Source organism: Lygodium microphyllum, chromosome 13, assembly GCF_053477565.2.
Source record: "Lygodium microphyllum isolate KBCC chromosome 13, Lygodium_microphyllum_v1.1.10, whole genome shotgun sequence".
NCBI classification, from domain to species: domain Eukaryota; kingdom Viridiplantae; phylum Streptophyta; class Polypodiopsida; order Schizaeales; family Lygodiaceae; genus Lygodium; species Lygodium microphyllum.
In genome coordinates this window covers 132,959,893-132,985,673 of record NC_141147.1, presented here as the reverse complement: position 1 = coordinate 132,985,673, position 25,781 = coordinate 132,959,893, and the positions used below count along the sequence as shown (strand labels likewise).

The 25,781-nt window shown below is 41.5% G+C and overlaps 1 protein-coding gene across 8 annotated transcripts; it reads left to right on the top strand.

Annotated features, from left to right (window-relative positions):
• Positions 1–20,509: 20,509 nt before the first annotated feature.
• On the top strand, positions 20,510–25,132 carry LOC148027227 (pentatricopeptide repeat-containing protein At1g07590, mitochondrial-like). Of its 8 annotated transcripts, none has more exons than XM_087691780.1 (7): positions 20,510–20,989; positions 21,146–22,999; positions 23,155–23,232; positions 23,313–23,351; positions 23,455–23,565; positions 23,827–24,226; positions 24,388–25,132. In XM_087691780.1, the coding sequence occupies exons 1-2, from the start codon at positions 20,609–20,611 to the stop codon at positions 22,358–22,360; spliced, it is 1,596 nt and encodes a 531-aa protein (XP_087547906.1). In that variant the 5' UTR covers positions 20,510–20,608; the 3' UTR covers positions 22,361–22,999; positions 23,155–23,232; positions 23,313–23,351; positions 23,455–23,565; positions 23,827–24,226; positions 24,388–25,132. The 8 variants fall into 8 exon arrangements, with proteins under 8 accessions (XP_087547906.1, XP_087547907.1, XP_087547903.1 ...); XM_087691781.1 differs by having other exon boundaries at positions 21,146–22,387; positions 22,867–22,999; positions 23,827–25,131; XM_087691777.1 differs by having other exon boundaries at positions 21,146–22,604; positions 22,695–22,999; positions 23,827–25,131.
• The last annotated feature ends 649 nt before the right edge of the window (positions 25,133–25,781 follow it).

The following is a 25,781-nucleotide window of genomic DNA, read 5'->3' as shown; positions in this document are numbered from 1 at the left end:
CATGTGAAGTTTCTGCATTCCTGATATGTCCCAGCATAGTATTATCAATTACTGCAGATAGCTAGTACATCACCTTTTTGTCTTTCGCATTCCACTCTTTCCATGCTTTTAACTCATCTGCACAGTCGGGAGGGATATCCAGCTCTTTCATAAATTCATAAAGGCCCTTTCCAATAAGCAAGGTCGTCACACGGAATTTCCATGAAGGGTAGTTGTTCTTATCGAGCTTCTCAATAATGGGATTTCCACTGTTCTCTGCCATTATCACAAAACTAATACCAAACAGCAAGCAAATCTTCTGCAACCCTCGACCTATAGTGCACAGCAATACACGAAACAGCCTTTTTCACTGTCTACTCAACAATACATGCAATCTGTAACCAGTTTGCAGATAAATCTTCTATTTATTCGCTGTAAATACCTTTGAACTTACAGATCTGAAATCTGTAACCTGTGCACCTGTATACGGCAGACACAACTCAAAATTGCAGGATACCTCGAACTGTTGTCCGCAACCTTGCGAGTCTAAAATGGGACTTGAAATGACCTCGGATGGCCAAAATAGCAGCGGAAAGCCCTAAAGAGCCGATCTGCAGAATACACAACACTCTTTGCGCACACCAAATCTCATTGCAATCTGATATTTCTACTCTGCCCTGCTTTCGATGCCTCCACAGGCACTATCCAAGAGAGAGAGTGGAAGAATGGGAGAGCTTCTTACCCATTGCTTGCTTGCTCGAATCTTGCTTCTTCTCCTTCACTTTAGCCTTCGAAATCAGCCTCTCTCAGTGGCACAGCTCTGATACCATGTCAAGAATCGCGTGGTGGGGGAATTTGCTCAAGATGCTGCGCCGAACACACACAAAATGCACAAGGAAAAGCTCACTCAAGAGACAAGAAGAGAGATGGAGGTCAAAACGTTTTCTTGCTAGTTTCTTCTTCTTCTTCCACACATTTTATAATGTACACAAAGTATAGATAAGATACAACATAAAGAAAAGTAGCCTACTAAGTCAAACAATGCATAATCGACTACACTAGTCGACTAGCACTATAACTATGCCAGTTGTAAATAGGTGTAACAACCTGAATATAATAAGTAATGAGTCAGTGACCATGTGAGAGTCATAATGACCACCGACGTGCTAAGTGTAGACGTGTGGACCCATCTAACCAAGCGTTCCATCATTAATGTCCGCATGTGTTGAGCTTGTCATCTCAACATTTGAAGCTATATATGGCTAACCATAGTTGCTCAAATACTACCATAAAGAGATGGCAATCAACAAGAATGTGGAAAACACCAACATAAAGATTGGTAACATTGTCTCTCTATGAATGAAAGGATCAACAAGAAAAATAGCCAACTTATCAAGGCCCAAGTTAGGAATGGCATTAAAGTAAGATGATTATTGTTTGGAGAAAATGATGTTTTTATGTAGTAAGTTAGAGTGCATTGTTGATTTCTTTTGGTCACATGCTAAGTTTGTGATGGATTTGTTTTTGCTTTCTATTGACCCCTTCATCAAAGCTATTGAGGATTATAAATAAGGGTTAGTTGTGATGTACTCAAGGTGTTTCTTTAGCCTTGGAGTAGGACAACCATAGAGGATGGATTGTGTAGTCACTAGTGAGTGAGCCATAGGGTTAGAGTCAAGCAATCATGACCATTCATGTAAAAGGATAGAACCTAAACTAACACTACTTTAAGGAGGTTGTTTTTTAAATATTTTTAAACACTATTTTTACAACATTGATAATTTAACTATATATAGATATTTTTACTTGCCTTTAATTCATTGATTGCCACATGGATTGATTAGAAGCCTTGCTTTTTAAACTCATTGCTATGCAAGCCAAGCTAAAAGAAGGTTGAGGTTAAGGTGGTACATACAATGGAGGTAGATGTTCATCACAAAGAATGATAGTAGTCATCTACAATGAAGGTAGATGTTCATTACCAAGAATGATAGTAGTGGTCTACAAAAAGTTGGATGGCTTGGATGCTCAACAGTAAAATGTTCATTTCTTGCGATTTATTAGCTCAGTTTCAAGAATGCAATGTTTTTTTGATACACATTTGGGAAGGCTTTTACGAGATTCGAGTGGACTTTAGGATGAAACAAGGCCATGTCTTAACAAATGAACGTAAGGAAGCAATCCTTAACTTGTGCAAGCTCCCAAACCCACTTAACAATTCTTTTCTCAAGACTTCACCAGCCCTTGTAGTACCTCCATTTTTAGAGGGACTACAAGAATGCAATGTTTTTTTTAAATACAAATTTGGGAAGGCTTTTGCCAGACTCAAGTGGGCTTTAGGATGAAACAAGGCCGTGTCTTGACAAATGAACGTGAGGAAGCAATACTTAGCTTTTGCAAGCTCCCATGCCCACTGAACAATTATTTTCTCACGACTTCACCCAGCGCTTGTAGCCCCTCCATTTTTAGAGGGACTACAAGAACTCCCACAAGCTTCATCACATGGTAGCCTATGGATCTCTCTCTCTCTCTCTCTCTCTCTCTCTCTCTCTCTCTCTCTCTCTCTCTCTCTCTCTCTCTCTCTCTCTCTCTCTCTCTCTCTCTCTCTCTCTCTCTCTCTCCATTGAACAATTATTTTCTCAAGACTTCACCCAGTCCTTGTAGTCCCTCCATTTTTAGAGGGACTACAAGAACTCCCTGTAATAAAGCATAAATCACCTTAGTCTAGACTAGGCTAGGGTTAAGTATAAAAGGTGGGGATGTAACATGTGAGGGATCTTTTTGCCATTTTCAAACAATACATGCTTTAAGGCTCCTTCCTCCCACCATCTAAGAGGGTGCATGCTCTTAACCACCAAGATATGGGGTGCATACCATGTCCCACATTGACATGAGGTGGGTATTCATGTTGCAACTTACATCTATGATTCTCAGCCTTCCATGGCAATATTAATTCATACTTAACTACCTTGGCTATGGCTTCTTTGCAAGCATGGTGAATTTCTTGTATTTCTTTGCAAGCATGGTATATTCCATAAATTTCTAGTTATTTGATTTGCTGTGAGAACTAGTATATTACATTGGTATCAGAGCATGGATTTGATCCATGTGGCAAGTTATTTTCATGGTGGATCTAGTCATAGCATGATTATAGGGTAACCGAGAGGCCAAATTTTGGTCACAAGGCTTACACAGTTTAAATTGTGACTAGTGGAAGTATTCTTCAGCAAGTCGGGACCAAGTTGGTGGAATTTGAAGGAGTCTGGAAGGAAAAATGGTAGGCTCAAAGCTATTTTAGCATGTCGTGGTCCATTTGAAGGTCAATTTGAGTCTTCTTGGACAAAAGAATAACCTATAGTGACTAAATGAGGTAAAAGAAGAGTTACTTTTGAGAAGCGGACTTTCTCTCTCCTCTTTTCAAGCTTTTCTCCAAGAAACCATGGCTTCCACTGCTTCAATCTTCTTCCAATGACCGTTACTCACACTGATGAGACACCACAACTTGACTCCTTGTGCTATGAGCTTCATGTAGAGTAGCCTATTGCTTAGTCTATATGATTTTTATCTTCCAAGACAAGAGGAGTAGTTAGCACAATTTGCGTTGATTTGAGCCTCTCCTCGAAAATCAGCAATACTATAATGAAGATATGGCATAGCAAGCTCTAGCAATCCTTCTTGAAGGTTTTTAGTAAGCTTACATGGTTATTCCACACTTCCTTGTTCATTCTTGATCATTCTTGAGCTTTCCAAACCCTAGCTATGATAGATTTATGACAATACTGAGTTTTTTCTGAAATTTCTTTAAAGTATTAGAGGGCTTTTGTTCTATCAAGCATCCTTGAGCTTCTTCAGCACTCATTGAACCAACATTGAAGATTCCTTGCAAGGTTTGAGTACTTCTTCTCTTCAAATGAGTCAAAATAGGGCAACCACTTGAATATTCAGAATTGTTGAACTTTGAAGGATGTTATCATGGAGCTTTTGGTTCGTGTTGCATCCTAAAGCTTCTATGCACGGGATTATATCAAGAATTCATGGTCTTGCATCAATATTGCAAGAATAGGGCTTCTTCTTGGAATTGAAGTGTATGGGCAGCATATGCAAGCTTATGTGCTACAATGGAAGAGTTCTCTATCAAGGATTGAAGTATTCTACACTTTTGGATTCTTATCATTGATTCCCTTTCAAATTTCCAGTCACATTTGGGCTACAAGGATCACTTCTATCAAAGCTTTTGGATATTGGAGCTTTCTTGAAGGAAAAATTGGAGTTTATGAGCTACATATTCATCATGGGGATTGCAATTTGAGGATATTCTTGGCTACATCAAGCAGGAGATCAAGAATTTCAAGTATCAAATGGTAAATTGGAGCTTCCATACTCATCCACTCCAACAATGAAAGAGGTATTTCTAAATTTCACTCTTAATCCCTTTAATATCCAATTACTTAAACCATCCAATTGTTGAAAAGGGAGAATTAAGAGTAGTCCCATTTAGGAATTACCATTTGATTGCATTTAGATCCAAATTAGGGCTGAATGATGTTGTGCTGAATTCTTTTCTTCATTCTCAATAAAAATTCAAAAGCCAATTGTTAATAATCTCCTCCATTTGTTGGAAACTTTATGCCTAATCCTAACCTTTATTTCGTGATGGATTGAATTCAATTTGGCTGAGAATAGAATCAAGTGGTAAGTGGAATAAAATTGTAAAGCAATGAGTCACTGCTGTAAGTATTCCTTACCTATCCCCATTTCAATTCCAGCCCCATTCCATTCATGTTATTGCATATCATGAAATGGCAAAATTTTGATTAAGCCATGCATATCACACATTGATTGCTAGAAAACTAGCCTTGCCATGTATATTCCGACTGAGGAAAAACGTTGAAGTCGGATGAGATAGCAAGACAAAAGAGAGGTGATCCTCCCTTGCTATTTAAGACTCCGTAAGGTTGCACAACTTGACCCAGAAGGAACTTTGCACACCTTCCAGAGTTTCAGAGCCCATTTAGATGCCCATCCTACTATTTTATCCCTCACCACATGTGGTCGACCACGGAAGACCACTTGGGAAAGAGTGGATCAAGAGTTGAAGACTAGTGGTATCAAACAAGGCAATTTGTGACATCCTTGAACATATATATAGGTCTTTCCAACAGGTACCCATCAATTGCAGGTGCTTCCTAGATACCTACAAGTGCCCTACAGTCCATCATTGATCTATTAGTTGTTTCAGGGGTCTGCAAGTACTATAGGACCCATTTCAGGGTGAAACAAGGTTTCCACAGGGTGTTTATAGGTTGTAGAAATTCACAAGACAGGTTCACAGCTTCTTTTACATGAATTTTTTTCATGATCTGATTTGGGAGCTTGATAGCTTGATTTGAATAAAGGATATCAAACTTTGATTTGAATCAAAAATTTCAGTAATCGAACTCCAGGAGCAAAAGTTGTAGCAATTTTTCTGACAGGGGGTCTAATGGAACTGCACCTAGACAGGCTGATAGGGTGTACTGTTTAAGTTTATTTCACCCATATGCACTATTGTAAGCTTAGATTTTGCTAAATCTCGAGTACCCCTACTGTATAAGCTTCCTTTGGATCAAGAAACCATTGGCATTGGTCCAATACTAAGCAAGTTATTGAGCTTTCTTCCCCCACTGTCATTTTGGCAGCACCTATTGACCATTCAAGAAGACATCATAGAATATATCAATGATCAAAACAACACTAATGAAGCCCTAAATCATCATCAACAAGATGATGTTGTAAACATTGGTAATGCTCATAGTGTATAAGTGGGTAATGATGGAAATCCCTTGTCTCGCAAACCTTTTGAAGACTCTATGCTTTCAAGAGAGATGTGTATACTGAACATTGGGATGCATGATCATTATGAGAAACTATTTAAATCATTGGAAAAGGTTGAGAACACATCCAACAAAGTGGATGAAGGACTTCAGCATAGCTGATCAAGTTTATGAAGAGTGGATTTGAAGATGTAGTAGCAACTATCAAGGATTTGAAGACTTAAACCACATCTTTTCCACTAAATGTACCTCTTTCTCATATTGAAAATGCTTAAGCAGCCCAACCCTCCAATATGAAAGGAAAGGGGATTGATCAATCTATAATGTCAACCTTTGAGAAAGAAGAGCCATCAACATTGAGAAAAGTGCTCATTATCAGCCATCACCAATGTCATCAAAGCATCATACCCGTCCTTAATTCAATTCAAAATGTGAGATTGCTTATGAAGAAGATAAGGACTTAAAAAGAAGAAGAGAATGAGGAGTTTCATGGATGTGACCCCTTCTACAAATCTTTTCCATCTCAATCTACCATTAAGCAAAAAGAATTGGATTTTCATGATAAGAGTGGAAGATTTGATGAAAGAAGGTTATTTCATGATATCACCAACAAAGACAAGTCATTTTAGTCATCCCACAAATGGACAGCATCATTCTTTTGGCTTGGGACAACCGAATCCAAGTGGTAATACTTCTAGACCAAACTCTTTTGGAAGAGATTCAATGAATTGAGATTCTTGGAGACAATCATCTCTTGGGCAGCACTCCAACAATTTCCAACCAACCTATAAGGAAAGGGAGTACAAAGAATAGATTACCATTTCCAACATCAAGGGGGATAATGCATCTCCAATGGAGTGGGAAGAATGGGTAAAAAAAATTAGAGATGTGCTTCACACTTTTCCCTCGCCATGATGAAGCCAAGATCTATTTTGCAGCACTCCATCTCGAAGGCTACGTGCAGATATATGCAAAGAGTTGGTCACAATTTTGCTTCTTGGGAGGATTTTAAGAAGGCAATGTTGGAAGTGTTTGTCTCTCCAATGGAGAAAGAAAGATTGCAAAGAAGATGGTATGGTCTTCAAGAAAGGGGCATGTACGTTCGTGATTACTCTAATATGTTCCTTAATCTTTCTATGTATATTGATGGGATTGATGATTTGGCCAAGTTAAACAAATGCATCTTTGGTTTAGATTCAACCCTCTCTTTGGAAGTAGGTGCAGTGCAGCCCAAGACAATTCATGAAGCCATTTTATATGCTGAAAGGTATGGGCAGAAATATAGAAGAGAATCAATGGGGATTCAACCAAAAAGTTCAGGATATTGATTACCTAATCAGCCTTCAAGGGTTGGAGCCAGCAAAGGGATGTTTATAGGCAAGAAGGCAAGGGAACTAGTACATACAGCAGTAATTACAACAAGTTGCCTACATATCTAACGGTCTATGGATATAAAACCAAGTGGAGGAAATGGTTGTAGAACAATACTTGAAGCAAAACAAAGCTTTGCAAGGGCTGAAAATGTACAAAAGGGATCTCAAAATAGCACTTACAGCAAAGTCCTTTCAAATGAACAAATAAGAGACATGAGGGCCAAAGGGTTATGTTTCAAGTGTGGACAAAAGTGGACACAAGACCATAGGCTGAAATGCAAATCCAAAAATAGCAAGCTTAACTTTGTTATCATCGATGAGCTGGATGAGGATGAAAGTGAAGAGGGGAATGTATTTCATGTGGAAGAAAACCCTATTGTTGAAGAAATGCATAACGAGGATGAAGGAAATATTGATGAATTTTATGATATTGTGGACAATTTTCCTTTTGATCCTAATGGTTCTTTATGTGCAATCTCTCATGATGCATGGATCGATTGTAAAGGAGAAAACACCCTTAAACTTGAGGGGCTAATCAATGATAGAACGGTTCACCTTTTGATTGATACGGTCAACACCCATAGCTTCATTAATACCAAATCTTTGCATGGGTTGAGATTGCTTCCTCAACAAATGCAAGTGCCATTGAAGATTCAAGTGGCTAATGGAGCTTATGAATCAAGTAATGAAGTATGCCTACATACTCCTATTACTCGATCTCCTTCATGTATTATGGAGGAAGTGGACTTGATCACTTTGAAAATGGGCCCTATAGATATTTTCATTGGCTATGATTGGTTGAAAACCATTGGAAATTTTTCTTTGGACTTGCAAAACATGATGATACAATTCAATGGAATGGACAACCTATAATATTGAAGGGCATTGGTCAAAAGCAAATGAAACTCATCTATATGAAGAAGATGCATAAAGAAATCAATGCACGATCATGCATATTCACTCTTTTGCTTGCGAAAGTGAATGAAGAGCAGTCATCCATCAAGCCATGATCTTTTTCAAAGCAAAAGGATCCAAGAATGGAAGAGCTATTGAACGAATACAAAGATTTATTTGAGCAACCATCATCTTTGCCTCCAAAGAGAGAGGTAGACCACCCTATTGACTTGCTGCCCAACACAAAACCCATCAACAAACCTCCCTATTGCTTGTCAAAGTTTTAAAGGGAAGAGGTGGAAAGACAAGTTAAAGTATTGGTGCAAATGGGTTTAATTCAGCCAAGTCAATCTCCGTTTGCCTCTCCTGTGCTCTTGGTTAAGAAGAAAGATGGATATTTTCACATGTGCATTGATTATAAGGAGCTTAACAAGTCCACCGTGAAGAATAGATACCTAATTCCTCACATTGATGACCTCTTGGATGAGCTCAAAGATGCAAAGGTCTTCACCAAGATTGATATTCATTTGGGCCATCATCAAATTTGAATGAAGGAAGGGGATGAGTATAAAACAACATTTAGGACTGAAAGAGGGTTATACCACTTCTTGGTCATGCTATTTGGGCTTTCAAATGTGCTCGCTACTTTTCAAGTACTCATGAATAAGATATTGTAGCCTTTCTTATTCAAAATAGTCATTGTATTTTTTGATGATATCCTCATTTATAGCAAATCCAAGGATGAGCATTAAATGCATGTGCAAGAGGTCTTTGACACATTAAGAAGACACACACTCTTTGCCAAAACGTCAAAGTATTCTTTCATGGAAGATGAAGTGGAATACTTGGGTCACATTGTGGGAGAGCAAGGCATTCATGTGGATCCTAACAAGGTGAAATGTGTCAAAGAGTAGCTTACTCCTACGAATTCTACTTCCTTGAGAGGTTTCCTTGGATTATCTTCATTCTATATGAGGTTTATAAAAAATAATGCTCATGTGGTGGCTCCTTTTACCGATAGGTTGAAGAAAGAGACTTTCTTTTGGGACTCCATAACCGACAAGAGCTTCAATGAGCTGAAATTTTTATTAGTTTCAGCACCTATTCTTGCATGCCTGAATTTCTCTTAGGAATTCATTATATGTGCAGATGCTAGTGGAAGAGGAGTTGGGGGTGTTTTGTATCAAGACCATGGAGTTATAGCCTATGAAAGTCGCAAGCTTGATGACAAGGAGCGTTAAGAGTTAACAAATGGCTAGAAGTTTATTTGAGGGAGTTTAACCATGAGACACAAAATGCATGGGACCAATGGCTCCATCTTGCGGAGTTTTGTTACAACAATACTTACCATATGAGTATTGGAATGCCTCCTTTTGAAGCTTTATATGGCTACAAAGTACAAGTACCCTCTGCATTGTTTCATGAAGATGTAAATCCACAAGCTTGTGTGAGGAGTTGGAAAAGATGTGTAATATACCCCCCTTTTTTTAAAAAAAAAATTTAACTTTAATGCAAAATTTTTTAACTCCCTCTCTCTCTCCCCACCGACAGTACATCGGGGAGAGAGAGAGAGAGGGAGTGAAGTGTGTGTTAGGGGGGGCATGCAGTCCCCCAGGTGGGAGGGGTGGTGGCCATCTCCCCCCCGCCCCCCCCCCCCACCTCCACCATATAAGGGAGCCGCCCCCTCCTCCCTGGCGTTCAACCACAGGTCCTCCCCCCCTTGTGCATTGTCACGTCCCCCCCCTCCGTTTGCGGCAGCAGCAGTGCCCCCTAGGGCTTTCGACAGAACCCTCCCCCCTTCCTCATCATCAGGTGGAGAACCCCCCCTCCAGCTTTGCGACAGGCAGCATCGCCCTCCCCTACCCCGTGAAAAGCGCCCCCTGGCCATGAGAGAAGAAGAAGAAGAAGAAGAGGAAGAAGGAGAGAGGAGAGAAGAAGAAAAAGAAGAAGAAGAAGAAGAGGAAGAAGGAGGGAGAGAGGGAAGGAGAAGAAGAAGAAGAAGAGGAAGAAGAGAGAGAGAGAAGAAGAGAAGGAGAGGGAGAGAGAGTAGGAGAAGGAGAGAAGAAAAGAAGAAGAAGAGGGAGAGAGAGAAGGAGAAGCGAAGAAGAAGAAGAAGAGGAAAAACAGAGAGAGAGAGAAGAAGAGAAGAAGAGAAGGAGAGGGCGAGAGAGTAGGAGAAGGAGAGAAGAAAAGAAGAAGAAGAGGGAGAGAGAGTGAAGGAGAAGAGGAGGAGAAAGAGAGAGAGAGAGAGAGAGAGAGAGAGAGAGAGAGAGAGAGAGTTGGTGAGAAGAGAAGGTATCGAGGGCTGTGTTTGAGGAGCCATGTTTGAGAAGCCACTTTTCAAGCCACCCCCTCATCGGCGAAGGTCACCTTACTCACGACCTTTCCTTTCCCAAGCCTATCATCTTGAAGGTCCGTCAAGGTCAGGATTATCCAAATTCCGCATGGTAAATGGCTCCCAAAAGGAGAATAGTGGGAAGTGTAAGTGCAAGAGCTACCAATGGTACCGATAATGAGGGAGAAGCGAGCGGAGTGACCAACGCAACAAATGCCCCTACTATCACGAATCAAACCCAGGTCCTTTTGATATCCTAGGCTTTATAATTAATTTTGGTTAAGCATATTTTGTATTATTTCAAGAAGAAGAAAAAAAAAGGGGTAGTTACATGCATGGAACAGGAACGAGCCTTAAGATTTTTGTTTACTCCAAGTGATAGGTTACATGCATGAAATGGCAGAGCATGGAGTTTGCATAAGTTTATATGCATAGAATGATAGCTTTTACACACATAGAATGATAAGGTTTTTGCATTATTTCACATAAAATAATAGTTTTTAAACTAGTTCAGTGCATGAATAGTCATCTAGAATTTATGCTTCACAATAGTGATTAAATTAAACACATGGAATGTTAGTTTTCGTTCATAGGATGCAATTGCACCGATTGATAGAAACCTAGACTTTCATATACGCAAGTCACATGAGATCCGGTGCATTAGGAATAAGTATTCGTTGCCAGGTATGAAGAGAGTTAAAGGTCGTTTAGGATATACTAATATATTAAACACACCATGTGCATGATGGGTAAGTTTGATGGGAAAATTCTGCATAGTACCGCACTAAGAGAGATGGAAGGGACGCATGCATCTAGAATGTATCTTGAAGGCCTAGATGAAAAGTCTTGCATTGCCAAGTGTGTTAACTGACCTTGGTTAGAGGGAGATGAGTAAAGAACTGGAAGAATAAAAGACCCTTGGTTGGGTTGCGAATAAGGCTTCTCCGTTGCCTTAGTTGGCCAGTTAATGCTTTGAGTTAGGGTTAAGATACCATAAGATAAAACCCAAGGGGAAGAGCAAGACAAAATAAGTTAACTTACCAAGAACATTTGCTTGCATGATCTTGTTTAAGATTATTGAGATCTCGCCAAGTCACGAACAATCCAGGATCGGATATTGGGAGCGTCCGGGAAAAAGGAATCACACCTCAGCAGTTGGTCGTACAAACGGCCTCCGAAATTATTGTGATTGTATACTTAGGTACATTGTTTGAACTCCTTTGCTCAAGGAACTAATTCAAGGAAAAACACTTAATGCTTCAGGTTAAAACTCTGGAGGGAGGGGCAGGAATAGTTACCTCCGACTATCTACCTGGCCCCATCCAAGGGGGTTGTTAGCCGCACCGGGTATATGGACCTAACCTACAACAAGAGGTCTCTCTGTGGGTGTTGCTTGGAGCGGGGGACGCTTGGGTGCCAGGGGAGGCTCTAGTTGTAAATTCCTTGCCTCCGAATTCTGCACAAGAGGCCGACGTGACTCGAGATGGGATCTCGAGGCCCGTGTACTAGTCTACGGGCGGAACTTGGAGCAACAATCCTGTAGATTGTTGGGATAGCCTTCGGGCATGATACTTGATGTACTCCGAAATTATGATAAATAAAGATCAAATATTTGAAAAAAAGGAACTTGCTTGACATTGTTTTTGTGTTAGTGCCTAATTTACGCGAAGGAACCAGTGATTAAATTGATTAATTAAGGAAGCTGCTTTTACATGTTAAACGTAATGTGGTAGGTAATTAGATAACTAAGCAAACTGAGGAAAGTGCAGTGGATGTGACTTGGATCCGTCCTATGGAAGGGTGGTTCCGGTTAGCTGGGAACTTTTCTCAAAAGACGAGATAACGAGACTATGAAGACCTAGCATCAGTAGAGTTAGAATCCCGATTTATGTTGTTTTAGGGGAAAGGAATGGGACTATGCCTTATGGCAGAGAGGTTGAGCTCCGCATCCCTCTCATTTCCCATTCTCCATGAACCAAGTGCAGCATGAATGCGCTTCGACTCTGTTGTTCCTACGCAAAGTGGTTCATCTGGAGCTCGACGCTAGCTACTTCCTAGAGACCTTACTAATAGGAAAGGAACCCTGACTTCAGGTCGATCCTAAGTGGGAACGGCCGGACACTTCCGCTCAGGGTAGACTCGGGAAGTCCTAGATCGCAAACCATGTGACATTCCTTGCGAGTGCCAGGCAGAGCGTTCTAGATCCTCTTCTCGATGGGCTGCTAAGACGTGTCCCACAAGTGGACGAGCAGACATGTTATAGTTGGTATTAGAGCGAACCAACGAGATCCAAAGATTATGAGAAAAATTAATGGAGGAAAATAAAGGGAATAAGGGGATAGTCAGGGGTAGGTGAGTAGAATAGAGCAGTGTTTTCTGTTGAAAACATTTCTAGTTCTTGGTGTTCCAGATCATGTTCATGACTGCAATGCGTGCTTTGAGTTATCGTCAGAGGCTAGGCATGATGAATATTGTGGACCGCATCTATAATCCTTCACCCCTGTATGCAGAACAGAGATGGATGGGAGACTCAGGAATATACTACATAGCAGCCCACTGACTCGCGTATCTTCAGACCAACTTGAAGAGAATCAAGTGGATGGAGGATTTAAATTTTGTGAAGATGTTCATCTTTGTCGAAGCTCACGTAAACGCAACTTTGCACGTTAACAGTCAGCAAGTCAAGTAGAACAAGTATGTCTATGAAGAAGTGACCAGCGTGATCTTTGCCGACAGAATCAAAGTGTTAGGACGCTATGAGAAGAACGGGTATCAAAGGAAGGGATACCCCAAGCTTCTTATGACTTACCGTTCCCTGAAAATCCATGATCTCACTCCATATTATTATTCCGTCCCTGTAGCCGATTGTAACACAATCCTATTTTCCCCAAACTGATGTATCAATCAGCTTGTCCTACTTATCCAAAATAAATTACTCAAAGGGTTATACCCTCATGAATGAATAAGACTTTTTACAATTGTCTATCTTGATCATAAATGTTAGCTAAGGTGTTAAGTGATTAAATCACTTGGCTAAAAAGCTGTGCTAGTCGTATTAACATAATATGGGGAATGTTTGATAAGATGTTAACATAAAGAATCTTATTGTCCAGACGCAACCCCAAGTGCAGGTTCCAAGTCCGACTCCTGCATTAAGTCCAACTGTGGTTCAAGAGAAGAAGTTCCTTCTCAAAAAAATTAAGCTACCCGAGTTTGATGGCAAGGGAAGGACTGTTCAAACCGACGCCGAGATCTGGATTGAGTCCATGGAGGACTATTTTGAGGCAGTAGGAACTGCACCTGCTAACCAAGCCATGCTTACCAAACTTAAGCTTACAGGCAAAGCGAGACTTTGGTGGAAACATTGGTGCAGAGACCAAGCGATCTCGGAGGGGACAGTCACTTGGGATAAGCTTAAGGAAGATGTGCGAGGGAGGTACTGCCACCTGCCTACCGCACACAAAAGATGAATGAATTCTATGACTTGAAGCAGCTAGGATTATCCCTTGAAGCATATTATTCGAAGTTTGTTTCACTCCTAAAGTATGCACCCCCAATGGATATGACACAACAGGTGTCAAAATTCTGTGTTGGGTTGAATCCACCCATAAACACTCGATTGGAATCAATGCGCCCAATGGACCTACAAGACGCACTCATTCGAGCCGCTCCAATAATACAGGAGGTGCAGACCAAACCAAGGAACAATATGATTTGGCCTTATAGAGATCAGAATAAGGGTATGTTTAAGGCTCAGACCAAGAGAGCACAGAGTCAGAATCAGGGCCAAAGAAAGAAAGCTAGGGCCAATGCTGTCAATAACTTTGTTCCTACACAAAGTAATGATCGCAACCCAAGTTGCTTCCATTGCAACGAGCCCGGACACTTCAAGAGGGAGTGTCCCAAGCTTAGCAGAGGACATCGCCAAGGGCAATTCCAAGGTCAAAATAGAGCTGCTCATGGCCAAGGAACCACCGTCATGGCCAGAGGGAGAACCTCCAGTGTTTCCAACAAGGAGTTGGACGATGAAGAAGATCCATCCATGGATGCTGGCATTGAGAGGGCAACGATTCACGCCACTCTTCACAAGAAGGGTCCAAATCGCCAATTCTCAGTGATTCAAACTCCATCAGATTATCAAGGTAAAAGCTTCAAAACATTGATTAACTGTGGCAATACACATTCCTTCATTTCACCAATCTATGCAAAAAGATTAGGGATAGCCACAATAGATGCACCTACTTTACTTGTGGAATTAGCAAATGGTCGTGAAGTCACTTGTACTAGGCAAACTGCTAAGGTGAAATTCCTACTGCTAAGGATCATGAACCCCAGCTTCACATTGTTCTTAAATTTTCCTTAGTGACAGACCACAAGAATCTTAAATGGATCTTCACCCAGAATGAGCTCAATATGAGGCAACGTTGATGGATCGAAGTGCTGGAAGAATATGATTTTGAAATCAAATATAGGCCTGGAAAAGAGAATGTAGCTACCGATGCACTCAGTCCGCAAGGCATTTCTAAACTCTCTTATTTTGCAAGATCCATCAACAATAAGGTCTCTAGCCACAAAGGTATCAATGCCAAACAACCCGATTCTTGAGCTAGCAAAAGAAGGGGCATATCATGACCTCGTCTATCAGAAAATGCTAAGGGAGATCCCCATCAAGGATCAAGACCCGAAGCTAAAGACGAAGTATCAAGAATTTTCGATTAGTAGTGGACTTGTCTACTTTAGGACAAGACTATGTATCCTTGCAAGCCAAACTCTCAAGCAAAAGATGCTTAGGGAAGCCCATGACTCCCCTTTCTCAGGACATCCTGGTTATGGCAAGACCCTTAATGCAGTCAAAATGAGCTATTATTGGGAAAGGCTCAAGGGTGACGTACTCAAATATGTCACTGAATGTTTGTCCATGACTCCCCTTTCTCAGGACATCCTGGTTATGCCAAGACCCCTAATGCAGTCAAAAGGAGCTATTATTGGGAAAGGCTCAAGGGTGACGTACTCAAATATATCACGGAATGTTTGTCTTGTCAGCGCATTAAGGCAAAACATGTTAAAATGCCTGGGAAATTGCAACCACTTGACATCCCACAAATGAAATGGTTCATTAGTATGGACTTCATTGTTGGCCTACCCCAAGTTCAGGGAGGATGCAACTCTATTATGGTTGTAGTAGATATGCTCACCAAGGTCGCACATCTCATCCTTGTCAGGACAAACTATAAAGCTTCAGACATCGCAAGATTATTCATCAAGGAAATATTCAAATTGCATGGGTTACCCAGAAGAATCATTAGTGATCGTGACTCTCTATTCACATCACACTTCTGGAGGGCTATTTTTTAGGCTACTCAACTCTGTTTCAGTACAGCTTACCATCCCCAAACTGAGGGTCAAACAGAACGAGTCAATCAAGTAATTGAAGATATGCTTAGGGCGTAGTGCTGTCGCAAACCCAAAAAGTGGATTCAATATTTGCCCCTGGTTGAGTTTGCCTACAATGCCTCTTATCAACAGAGTATTTAGATGACCCCTTTTCAAGCATTGTATGGGCATGATTGTCATACCCCTTTGAACTTCTCAGATCCAACTTTGAGGGTAGAAGCCTCAAGGCAGATGTTGGAAGACATGGATGATAAAATCAAATCAATAAGACAAGACATTCAAGCTACCAAGGATAGACAAAAGGCTTACGTTGACTTGAAATGGCAAGACAGATCCTTCATCGAAGTTGATAGGGTCTTCATCCGCGTACGCCCTAAAAAGAGTTCACTATCCTTGGGGGAGTACAAGAAGCTAAGTCTAAGGTATTGTGGACCTTATAATATCACTAAGTGCCTAGGGCCTAATGCTTACAGACTATAGTTGCCCGCAACCCTAAAGATTCATAATATATTCCACGTTAGCCTATTGAAAAAGTATCTACCTAATCCAAATCATATACTTGATGACCAACAAATTGTAATGCCTAGCCAAGGAGTCCTTAAGCTACGACCTGATAGAGTCCTAGATGTCAGGGAGAGGCATTTGAGATCAAGGACCTTGAGAGAATACCTCATCAAGTGGAAAGATTATCCAGAAGAGGATGTCACCTGGATGGATGAAAATACTCTCAATCAACAATACCCCCAGGTCTTCTCAAGATGAGGACATCTCGATTCCTCTAAGGGGGAGAGGATGTAATATACCCCCCTTAAAAAAAAAAAAATAATGCAAATTTTTTAAACTCCCTCTCTCTCTCCCCGTCGACAGTACGTCGGGGAGAGAGAGAGAGGGAGTGAAGTGTGTGTTAGGGGGGGTATGCAGCCCCCTAGGTGGGAGGGGTGGCGGCCGTCTTCCCCCCCCCCCCCCCCCCCCCCCCCCCACTATATAAGGGAGCCTCCCCCCTCCTCCCTGGCATTCAACCGCAGGTCCTTCCCCCCTCGTGCATCGTCATGTCCCCCCCCTCCGTTTGTGGCAGCAGCAGCACCCCCTGGGGCTTTCGTCAGAAACCTCCTCCCCCCTCGTTGTCAGGTGGAAACCACCCCCCTCCCAGCTTTGCGGCAGGCAGTAGCTCCCTCCCCTGCCCCGTGAATAGCCCCCCCCCCCCCCCCCCAGCCGTGAGAGAAGAAGAAGAAGAGAAGAAGAAGAGGAAGAAGGAGAGAGGAGAGAAGGAGAAGAAGAGAAGAAGAAGAAGAAGAGAGAGAGAGAAGAAGAGGAGAGGGAGAGGGAGAGAGAGTAGGAGAAGGAGAGAAGAAAAGAAGAAGAAGAGGGAGAGAGAGAGAATGAGAAGAGGAAGAAGAGAGAGAGAGAGAAGAAGAGAAGGAGAGGGAGAGAGAGTAGGAGGAGAGAAGAAAAGAAGAAGAAGAGGGAGAGAGAGAGAAGGAGAAAAGGAGAAGAAGAAGAAGAAGAAGGAGAGAGAGAGAGAGAGAGAGAGAGAGAGAGAGAGAGAGAGAGAGAGAGAGGGGAGGGAGAGAGAGAGAGTTGGTGAGAAGAGAAGGTGTCGAGGGCTGTGTTTGAGGAGCCGTGTTCAAGAAGCCACTTTTCAAGCCACCCCCTCATCGGCAAAGGTCACCTTACTCACGACCTTTCCTTTCCCAAGCCTATCATCCTGAAGGTCCGTCAAGGTTAGGATTATTCAAATTTCGCATGGTAAATGGCTCCCAAAAGGAAAGTAGCGGGAAGTGTAAGTGCCAGAGCTACCAATGATATCGGTAATGCGGGAGAAGCGAGAGGAGTGACCAACGCAACAAATGCCCCTACGATCACGAATCAAACCCAGGTCCTTTTGATATCCTAGGCTTTATAATTAATTTTGGTTAAGCATATTTTATATTATTTCAAGAAGAAGAAAAAAAAAGGAGTAGTTACATATGCATGGAACAAGAACGAGCCTTAGGATTTTTGTTTACTCCAAGTGATAGGTTGCATGCATGAAATGTTAGAGCATGGAGTCCGCATAAGTTTATATGCATAGAATGATAGCTTTTACACACATAGAATGATAAGGTTTTTGCATTATTTCACATAAAATAATAGTTTTTAAACCAGTTTAGTGCATGAATAGTCATCTAGAATTCATGCTTTGCAATCATGATTAAATTAAACACATGGAATGTTAGTTTTCGTTCATAGGATGCAATTGCACCGATTGATGAAAACCTAGACTTTCATATACGCAAGTCACATGAGATCCGGTGCATTAGGAATAAGTATTCATTGCCAGGTATGAAGAGAGTTAAAGGTCGTTTAGAATGTACTAATATATTAAACACACCATGTGCATGATGGGTAAGTTTGATCGGAAAATTCTGCATAGTACCGCACTAAGAGAGATGGAAGGGACGCATGCATCTAGACTGTATCCTGAAGGCCTAGATGAAAAGTCTTGTGTTGCCAAGTGTGTTAACTGAACTTGGTTAGAGGGAGATGAGTAAAGAACTGGAAGAATAAAAGACCCTTGGTTGGGTTGCGAATAAGGCTTGTCCGTTGCCTTGGTTGGCCAGTTAATGCTTTGAGTTAGGGTTAAGATACCATAAGGTAAAACCCAAGGGGAAGACCAAGTCAAGATAAGTTAACTTACCAAGAACATTTGCTTGCATGATCTTGTTTGAGATTATTGGGATCTTTCCAAGTCGTGAACGATCCAAGATCGGATGTTGGGAGCATCCGGGAAAAAGGAATCACACCTTAGCAGTTGGTTGTACAAATGGCCTTCAAAATGATCGTGATTGTATACTTAGGTACATTGTTTGAACTCCTTTGCTCAAGGAACTAATTCAAGGAAAAACACTTAATGCTTTAGGTTAAAAGCCTAGAGGGAGAGGCAGGAACAGTTACCTCACTGTCTGCCTGGCCCCATCCAAGGGGGTTGTTAGCTGCACCGGGTATATGGACCTAACCTGCCGCGAGAGGTCTCTCTGTGGGTGCTACTTGGAGCGGGAGGACACTTGGGTGCCAGGGGGGTGCTACTTGGAGCGGGAGAAGATTCCTGGCAAGCGGCAGAAGGTTCTAAGGAACCGTATTCTTGTGGAATACCTAGTCAAATGGAAGGGTTTGCGTATTGAAGAGTCTTCATGGCAACAAGCATAATATTTGGAACAATTTCCATGGCTTAAGCAAGAGGACAGTTTATAAACAGGATAGTAAACAACTTGCTGTATTAAATTTCTATGTGAAAGTAAATTGTTTCATTAGCGTCAAAATTCGATTTTGAAGGCATGGTTGGATACTACATGTTGTCCTCTACATTTCTATATCTCGCATGTGGAAATCGGCCAATTCTAGCTCAAGATATGGCCAATTTTGTACTATAGCATGTTTGGACAGTTTACAACAATCTGTTCCATTTAGACGATCGTTCTTCGTCAACTTCTTTGATCTTCATCAACATGGAGCTTCATTACAACATGATTCCAATTGATTCAAGCCATCTTTGTAATCATCTTTATAATTTGTTTCCAATTCAGCTTTGAGGACAAAGCTCTTTTAGGCCGGGATGGCTTGTAATAAAGCATAAATCACCTTAGTCTAGACTAGGCTAGGTCCCGGGGGGTCCACTAGGGTTTACCATATGGTATCACGTGAGTGTAAGGGAGGGGGCTTATTTAAGGGAATGAATGTATATTTTATAAGGTAAGGTCCCTTAAATAGGGGGTAGATGAGGGGTATTTTCATATATTTCTTGCATGCAGGTGACGTCTCCTTATTACTACTAGTGAATCCCCCGTGGCTAGGGTTAAGTATAAAAGGTGGGAATGTAACATGTGAGGGATCTTTTTGCCATTTTCAAACAATACACGCTTTGAGGCTCCTTTCTCCCACCATCTAAGAGGGTGCATGCTCTTAGCCAGCAAGATATGGGGTGCATACCATGTCCCACCCTAACATGAGGTGAGTATTCATGTTGCAGCTTACATCTATGATTCTTAGCCTTCCATGGCAATATTAATTCATGCCTAGCTACCTTGGCTATGGCTCCTTTGCAAAAGCATGGTGAATTTCTTGTATTTCTTTGCAAGCATGGTGTATTCCATAAATTTTTAGTTAATTGATTTGCTGCGAGAACTAGTATATTACACTCCCACAAGCTTCATTACATGGTAGCATATGGATCTCTCTCTCTCTCTCTCCCCCCAAACTTTTCTAAACATTTATTATTTTTTATAATTTTCATATCATGAGGGTGTAAGCCGTGCCATGGGGTCCACACAAGTCCGACGTGCCACGTGGCCACAAGCCTTTGATGGTGGCAAAGCCACCCACACCTAAGTCAATGGAGTTGGTGTGCAGGGTCTTGGACCAAACATTAGGTTGTATCAATTTACTCACCCCTATCAGGCACATGCAAGCAACCCTTCCTGTCCTTGAGCCTCCCTACACCTAAATCAATGGACTTGGAGTGCATGGTGGTCTCGGACCAAACACTAGGTTGTATCAATTTACTCACACCTATCAGGCACATGCAAGCAACCCTTCCTGTCCTTGAGCGGGGGCTCCAAGTCCTTCCGGTCCTTGGGCCCCCGCACACCTAAGTCAAGGACGTGGCGTGCAAGGTCTCGGACCAAACAGTAGGTTGTATCAATTTACTCACACCTATGAGGAACATACAAGCAACCCTTCCTCTAATTAAGCCTCAAGGAATGATATGAATTTTGAAATATGAGAGCAAATGTTTTCCACCCTGCCGGAGGCAGACCGTAAGTGCTCTCTCTCCTGATTCTGCAATGTTCTCGCTGCCTTCACTACGACGCATGGGCAACAGCCGACTCCATCATCTCTACCGTGGTTTCTATTCTGCCTCCCTGCCAGCACATAACACAGGCGCAGGCAAGCAGGAGGCGGCATCGTCACCATCATCGTCATCGGCAGTAGCAGTAGACGAAGAAGATGAAGACGCACCAGAGACCTCTTCTTCTTCGTCTTCTTCTTCTTCTTCCTCCTCCACGGCTCATTCGTTTCTCGAGAAGCTCCGCGTCCCCCGAAACCAGCCCCTCCTGCCTGCCTTACTGGACTGGATACGGCACGGCAACCAGTTTCACTGCCATCACATGAAAGCCCTCATGAAAAGACTGGAATGGCAGAACAAATATTCCCAAGCCCTAGAGGTCAGTTCATTCTCCCTTTTGGCTATTTTCTTTGCGCACTATAGGTCAGTTCCTTTCTCATACATGCATGTTGCTGTGGCTTTGATAGGATGATTCAAGCTGTGGTTGATCTTCTTTCATGTTGTTGATCTTCTTTCAGCCTTGTCGTTTGCACAGGTCTCGGAATGGGCCTTGAGGGAGAAGCCTTTCCAGCTGCTGGAGATTCACCATTCCCGATGGATTTATTATGTTGGTAAAGTCCGTGGTCTCCACAGGGCTGAGAAAGCCTTGCCGCAGATACCTGTGCAGTTTCAAGGCGACCTCGTGTACAAAAGTCTTTTCCACCTTTACTTGGAATGTCACAAGGTTGATGAGGCCACCAGCATCATTACACAGGCGAGAGGTCAGGGTCCTGGAGTCCTTGTCTATTTTTACAACAACCTTATTTCATATTATGACAGGAATGGCCTCCCTGAAAGAGTTTCCTTGCTACTGAATGAAATGAAAGACAAACATCTACAGTATAGCAGGCATACTTACAATATCCTTTTGGCTTCCAAGTTTAAAGCCTTGGACATCACAGGTTTGGAGGAAATATGGGACCAGATGAAGGTGGATTCATTGGTCAAGCCAGACCTTGTGACATACACAACTCTGGCGTCTGCATACATCTCTGCTGGCATGCTCGACAAAGCTGAGGTAGCAGTTGAGGATGCAGAAAAACATCTTTCTGAGCACGTCGCACAGCTGAAAAATCTTAATAGCCTAGTTTTACTGTATGGTGCACTTGGAAGAGAGAAGGATGTGGCACGCCTTTACAGAAAACTAAAAGCTTTGCCAGGGCATGCTACTATTCCAGTCTATATGTATGCCATAGAAGCCTATGGGGAGTCTGGGAAGGTGGACGATGCTGAACAAGTGGTGAATGAAATGGAAATTGAAAGGGGCTGGCACCATATTTGTCAGTACAATGCGCTATTAGGTGTTTATTGTAAATCTGGTCTTATGAATAAAGCCCAACAGGTTTTGAAGAATCTTTTAACAGCAAATCACAAACCAAATGCAATCACATATATGTATTTGCTCTTGGGTTATCTGAAAATAGATCACTCAGAGTTGGTTAATGAGCATTTTGACTTCGTTGTGTCAAAAATCAAATGTCTTGCAGGCAATGAGGATGTTATTGTGTCAAGAATCTGGTTGCAAGGTGCAAAGAAGGTCATTGAGGAGTTTGTGAGAAAGGGTGATATCATGCGTGTAAATATATTGCTCAATGAACTTGAAGCTGCAAATTTTCATATGTTCCCAAAAGCCTATGCTTTCATACGGCAAGTTTATGAGAAGTCCATTGGCATGCCTCATGTATTTGAAGTGGACTGTGTTGGAGGCTGATCGTATTTACCCTTGGCTTTTGCTGAGGTATTTGGCACCACTGCTATGCTCACATGGAAAGTAATGAAAGAAAAGTAGAGAAAATGTCAAAAACGCCCGCACTCATCTCCGTGCATGGAAGGGATGGAATGGTTGTGCATTGAATGCTTGCTTTGTTCACATGTGGCACACCATACATGGATTACAGCACACTGTGCAGAGGAAGCTTTGGCCATTGGCCATTACTCCCTTCTAAATTCAACAGGTGCCTGCAAATAGCAGATTCAAAGTGATTTTACCATCTTCTTTGTGGAGTTGAGTTAACTTACATTTTTGGGAGTTGGCTGTAATGCAGTTGCTTCCATAAAGGCACATTCCCACATTTTGTCAATAATCTCAATGATTGCGGGTCCAGGATGTGCTAGTGGGTTTAGGGAACACATTCTATTCAAATGCTGGCTTTCTTGTCCAATGCCTGTGGGTTCCTTGCACAATATGAATAATTCATTGTACCACCATGCCTATAGAAGTCGGGAGGGAAAAGCAGTAGAACAAGAGGAGCGCCCTTGGAGATGTCAACATTGGTGTGCCTACACAGCGGGTGGCAAAGAATTTCCACTCACTAGCTGGAAATTTCTCTGAAGGACTTATGGTTTGCAGGTGTGTCTTAATTTACATTTCTCAAAACCTACGACATATGTCAAATGTCCAGTTTGTGAGTTCTTGTCTGGCAAAAGTAGAGCTCATTTATAATCTGATGCATTCTGTGAGGAAGGTGACTGTGATAGTCATGACAGAAGCATGTTGTTTCGAAGCTGTTCGATGGCACCCTGAGATCCAAATTTGGGTAGGAGCTTATGGGAAAGAGGACCTGCATCCTTATGTTTTAAAAGGTGAGCACTTTTTTAGATTTTAAGGTTAGTTTTTTGTCATAATGTCAACATGACTGATTTGGGAAATGTTTCTCATGCAGGCTGAAAAGCTTATGTTAGAGAAGGCTTGGAAAAATAGTGTACATATCTTTCCTTCGCATATACGTTTTAGGCATATAGGTGTTAATTAATTTTCTAAGTCATAGAATGATGGCTGACAGGCATGTTTCATTTCTGTTGTAGTATTTTCCAATTGAGAGATTGGCAGATTTCAAGAAAGTCCTTACAGAGTTGCTTCTTGGAGCTGATAATCCAGTAGTTAACAAAGGAAGAGGAAAGTCTACAATCCACATTGTACGTTTGTGCATCTTTATATATGTAACCCATGGGAGTGGAATTTTTTTGCAAATTTTTTTGGCACACTCCTATAGGTGGCCACTGTCCAGGTTGCTCTTAAGAATGGGTTTAGCGTTTAGGGTTTAGGTCTCTTCTCTCGCAGCAGCCTTTCTCAGTGGTACCTACCTGGAGCAAAAGTGCTGATTTCCTCTCCAACTTAGGGTCCTAAGCCCACTTTCGTCTTGCAATTTTCTGACCACTATGCTGGACTCATTGCAGGAACAATGGTGTTGCTCGATGGTTGATCCTAATCACTGTTGGTGTAGTTTGAATGGGATGATATCTGATATTGAGGTACTCAAGATTGTTCATATGTTCTATGCATTTTAGCATCAGTCGACCTGTAAACCAAGTGACAAAGTAAAATGCATTTCTTGAAGGCTGCACCTGCAGTCTTGATCATTCTGTTACATGGCTGTGCACACAACCCCCCAGGAATCAATCTGATGCCAGAGCAGTGGGAAATGATCAAGGCTGCTCTCCTGCAGCTTGATCATTCTGCGACATGGCCGTGCTCACAACCCCTCAGGAATCAATCCGATGCCAGAGCAGTGGCAAATGATTGTGGATTTTTACTCAATAGAAATGTTACATTGCTTTCTTTGATGTGGCCTATCAGGTAATTCACTCTATATTCCCAATTTGAAAGCTTTTCCTTGATGATGCTGTCAGTTATCTCCTGCCAATAGTCCAGCTCTTTCCTGTTACACTCTTTTCCATTTGTCTATATGATGTGGCCCTGATATCTAGCATTCAGAATTCTTTGAACTTGGCTGAAAGGTATGGCATTTCAAACATGGCAAGGAAATCATGCCAGTTGTGTTTGCCCCTTTTATCATCGCTGTCACTGGCAGTCTTAACGATGATGGCAGTTCCATAAGAGGACCCTACAAATTTCATTACATTTTCATCTGAATTTGCTACCCTTCGTAAGGAGTTTGGTGGCTTGTCATCTGAATCAATCTTGTAACAATATAGCTATATAGTTTGAAATCACGCGATAAAAAGTTACCTGTTTGGCTAACACAAGATTAAGAGCAATTGAAGTAGTTAGCCTGGCCTATGTACTCACATCCCCTGGTTCATGTTGCTTGGATTATTCCTAACTTTGTTGGAGACCCCACAAGGAATGCTAGCAATAGAAGTACAAAAGTGATTTTGACAAGAAATGGTACAGTGTGGGGTTCCGTTGCAAGACTTGGAGGTGTACTAATGACTCTCATTGAGCAGAGAAGAGCTGTATGGATTTCCATGAATCATCCAACATATATCACTCCTATTTCTCTAAGACTACTTGCAACTATATAAGATGTTGGGCTAGCTAAATTGGCTCAAGTCTAGTGTATGTTGTGGACATGGAAAAAGAGCTACATGTTGCTAGTAGAATAGACCACGGAAGTGTGGTGCTTGGTGTTATTGTATAGATATTCTCCCTTATCAAGGTGTCAATTTCTTGGAACTGTGCTTTGTTGCAATACAATCCCAATTTCAGTGAACGGTTCATTTCAAAGTAGGGTGATAGTATATCATAGTATAATTGACTCTTACATAACTAGTCCTAGTTCATTTTAGTTCATTTAATACATAGTTTATTTTTCTCTCAAAGTTTTGCACTAACAAAAGGTTATCCCTTCAATGCTTGGACTAGAGTTGTATCTTCTCTGAGATGAACATGAGAGGAACAAGCTCAATACAATGATTTTACTAGTATGATAGTGAAAAGTCATGAAGTTTTCATTACTTTTCTCTATCTTTTGAACTAGAATATACTATGTGGCACTCTCAAAGCTTCACCAAGAGAATGTAGGATAATGAAGTGTGGTAAAGCCCTGAAATCTTAAGGCTTGAAGATAACATCAATATAGCAAAATTTTTTCTTGACAATCATAAGCTGCCAATACATTTAGCTAAAAGACCATCCTAGAGACTTTAGTAAGAGTCAAGGATTCAAGGAAAGTATCAACAACAAGACCTAATTTCTTTAACCAAGACACACCTTTACTTAAATATGCAATGTTAATCTACTTCTTAAAGAGAAGTTGCAAATGGTTTCATTGATAAGCACATCCATCTTCATCAATAGTATACTTTTTCAACATAGCTTTGATAATAACCAAGCATTATTTAGGCTTAGTATTCAATTTTCTTTTGTAGATACTCTAGCCTATCCTCTA

Excerpts from the sequence above, each read along its gene's own strand:
- LOC148027227 (XM_087691780.1), top strand. The coding sequence starts at position 20,609 with ATGTTCTCGCTGCCTTCACTACGACGCATGGGCAACAGCCGACTCCAT. Across the intron at positions 20,990-21,145 it reads AATATTCCCAAGCCCTAGAG|GTCTCGGAATGGGCCTTGAG; the intron begins GTCAGTTCATTC and ends TCGTTTGCACAG.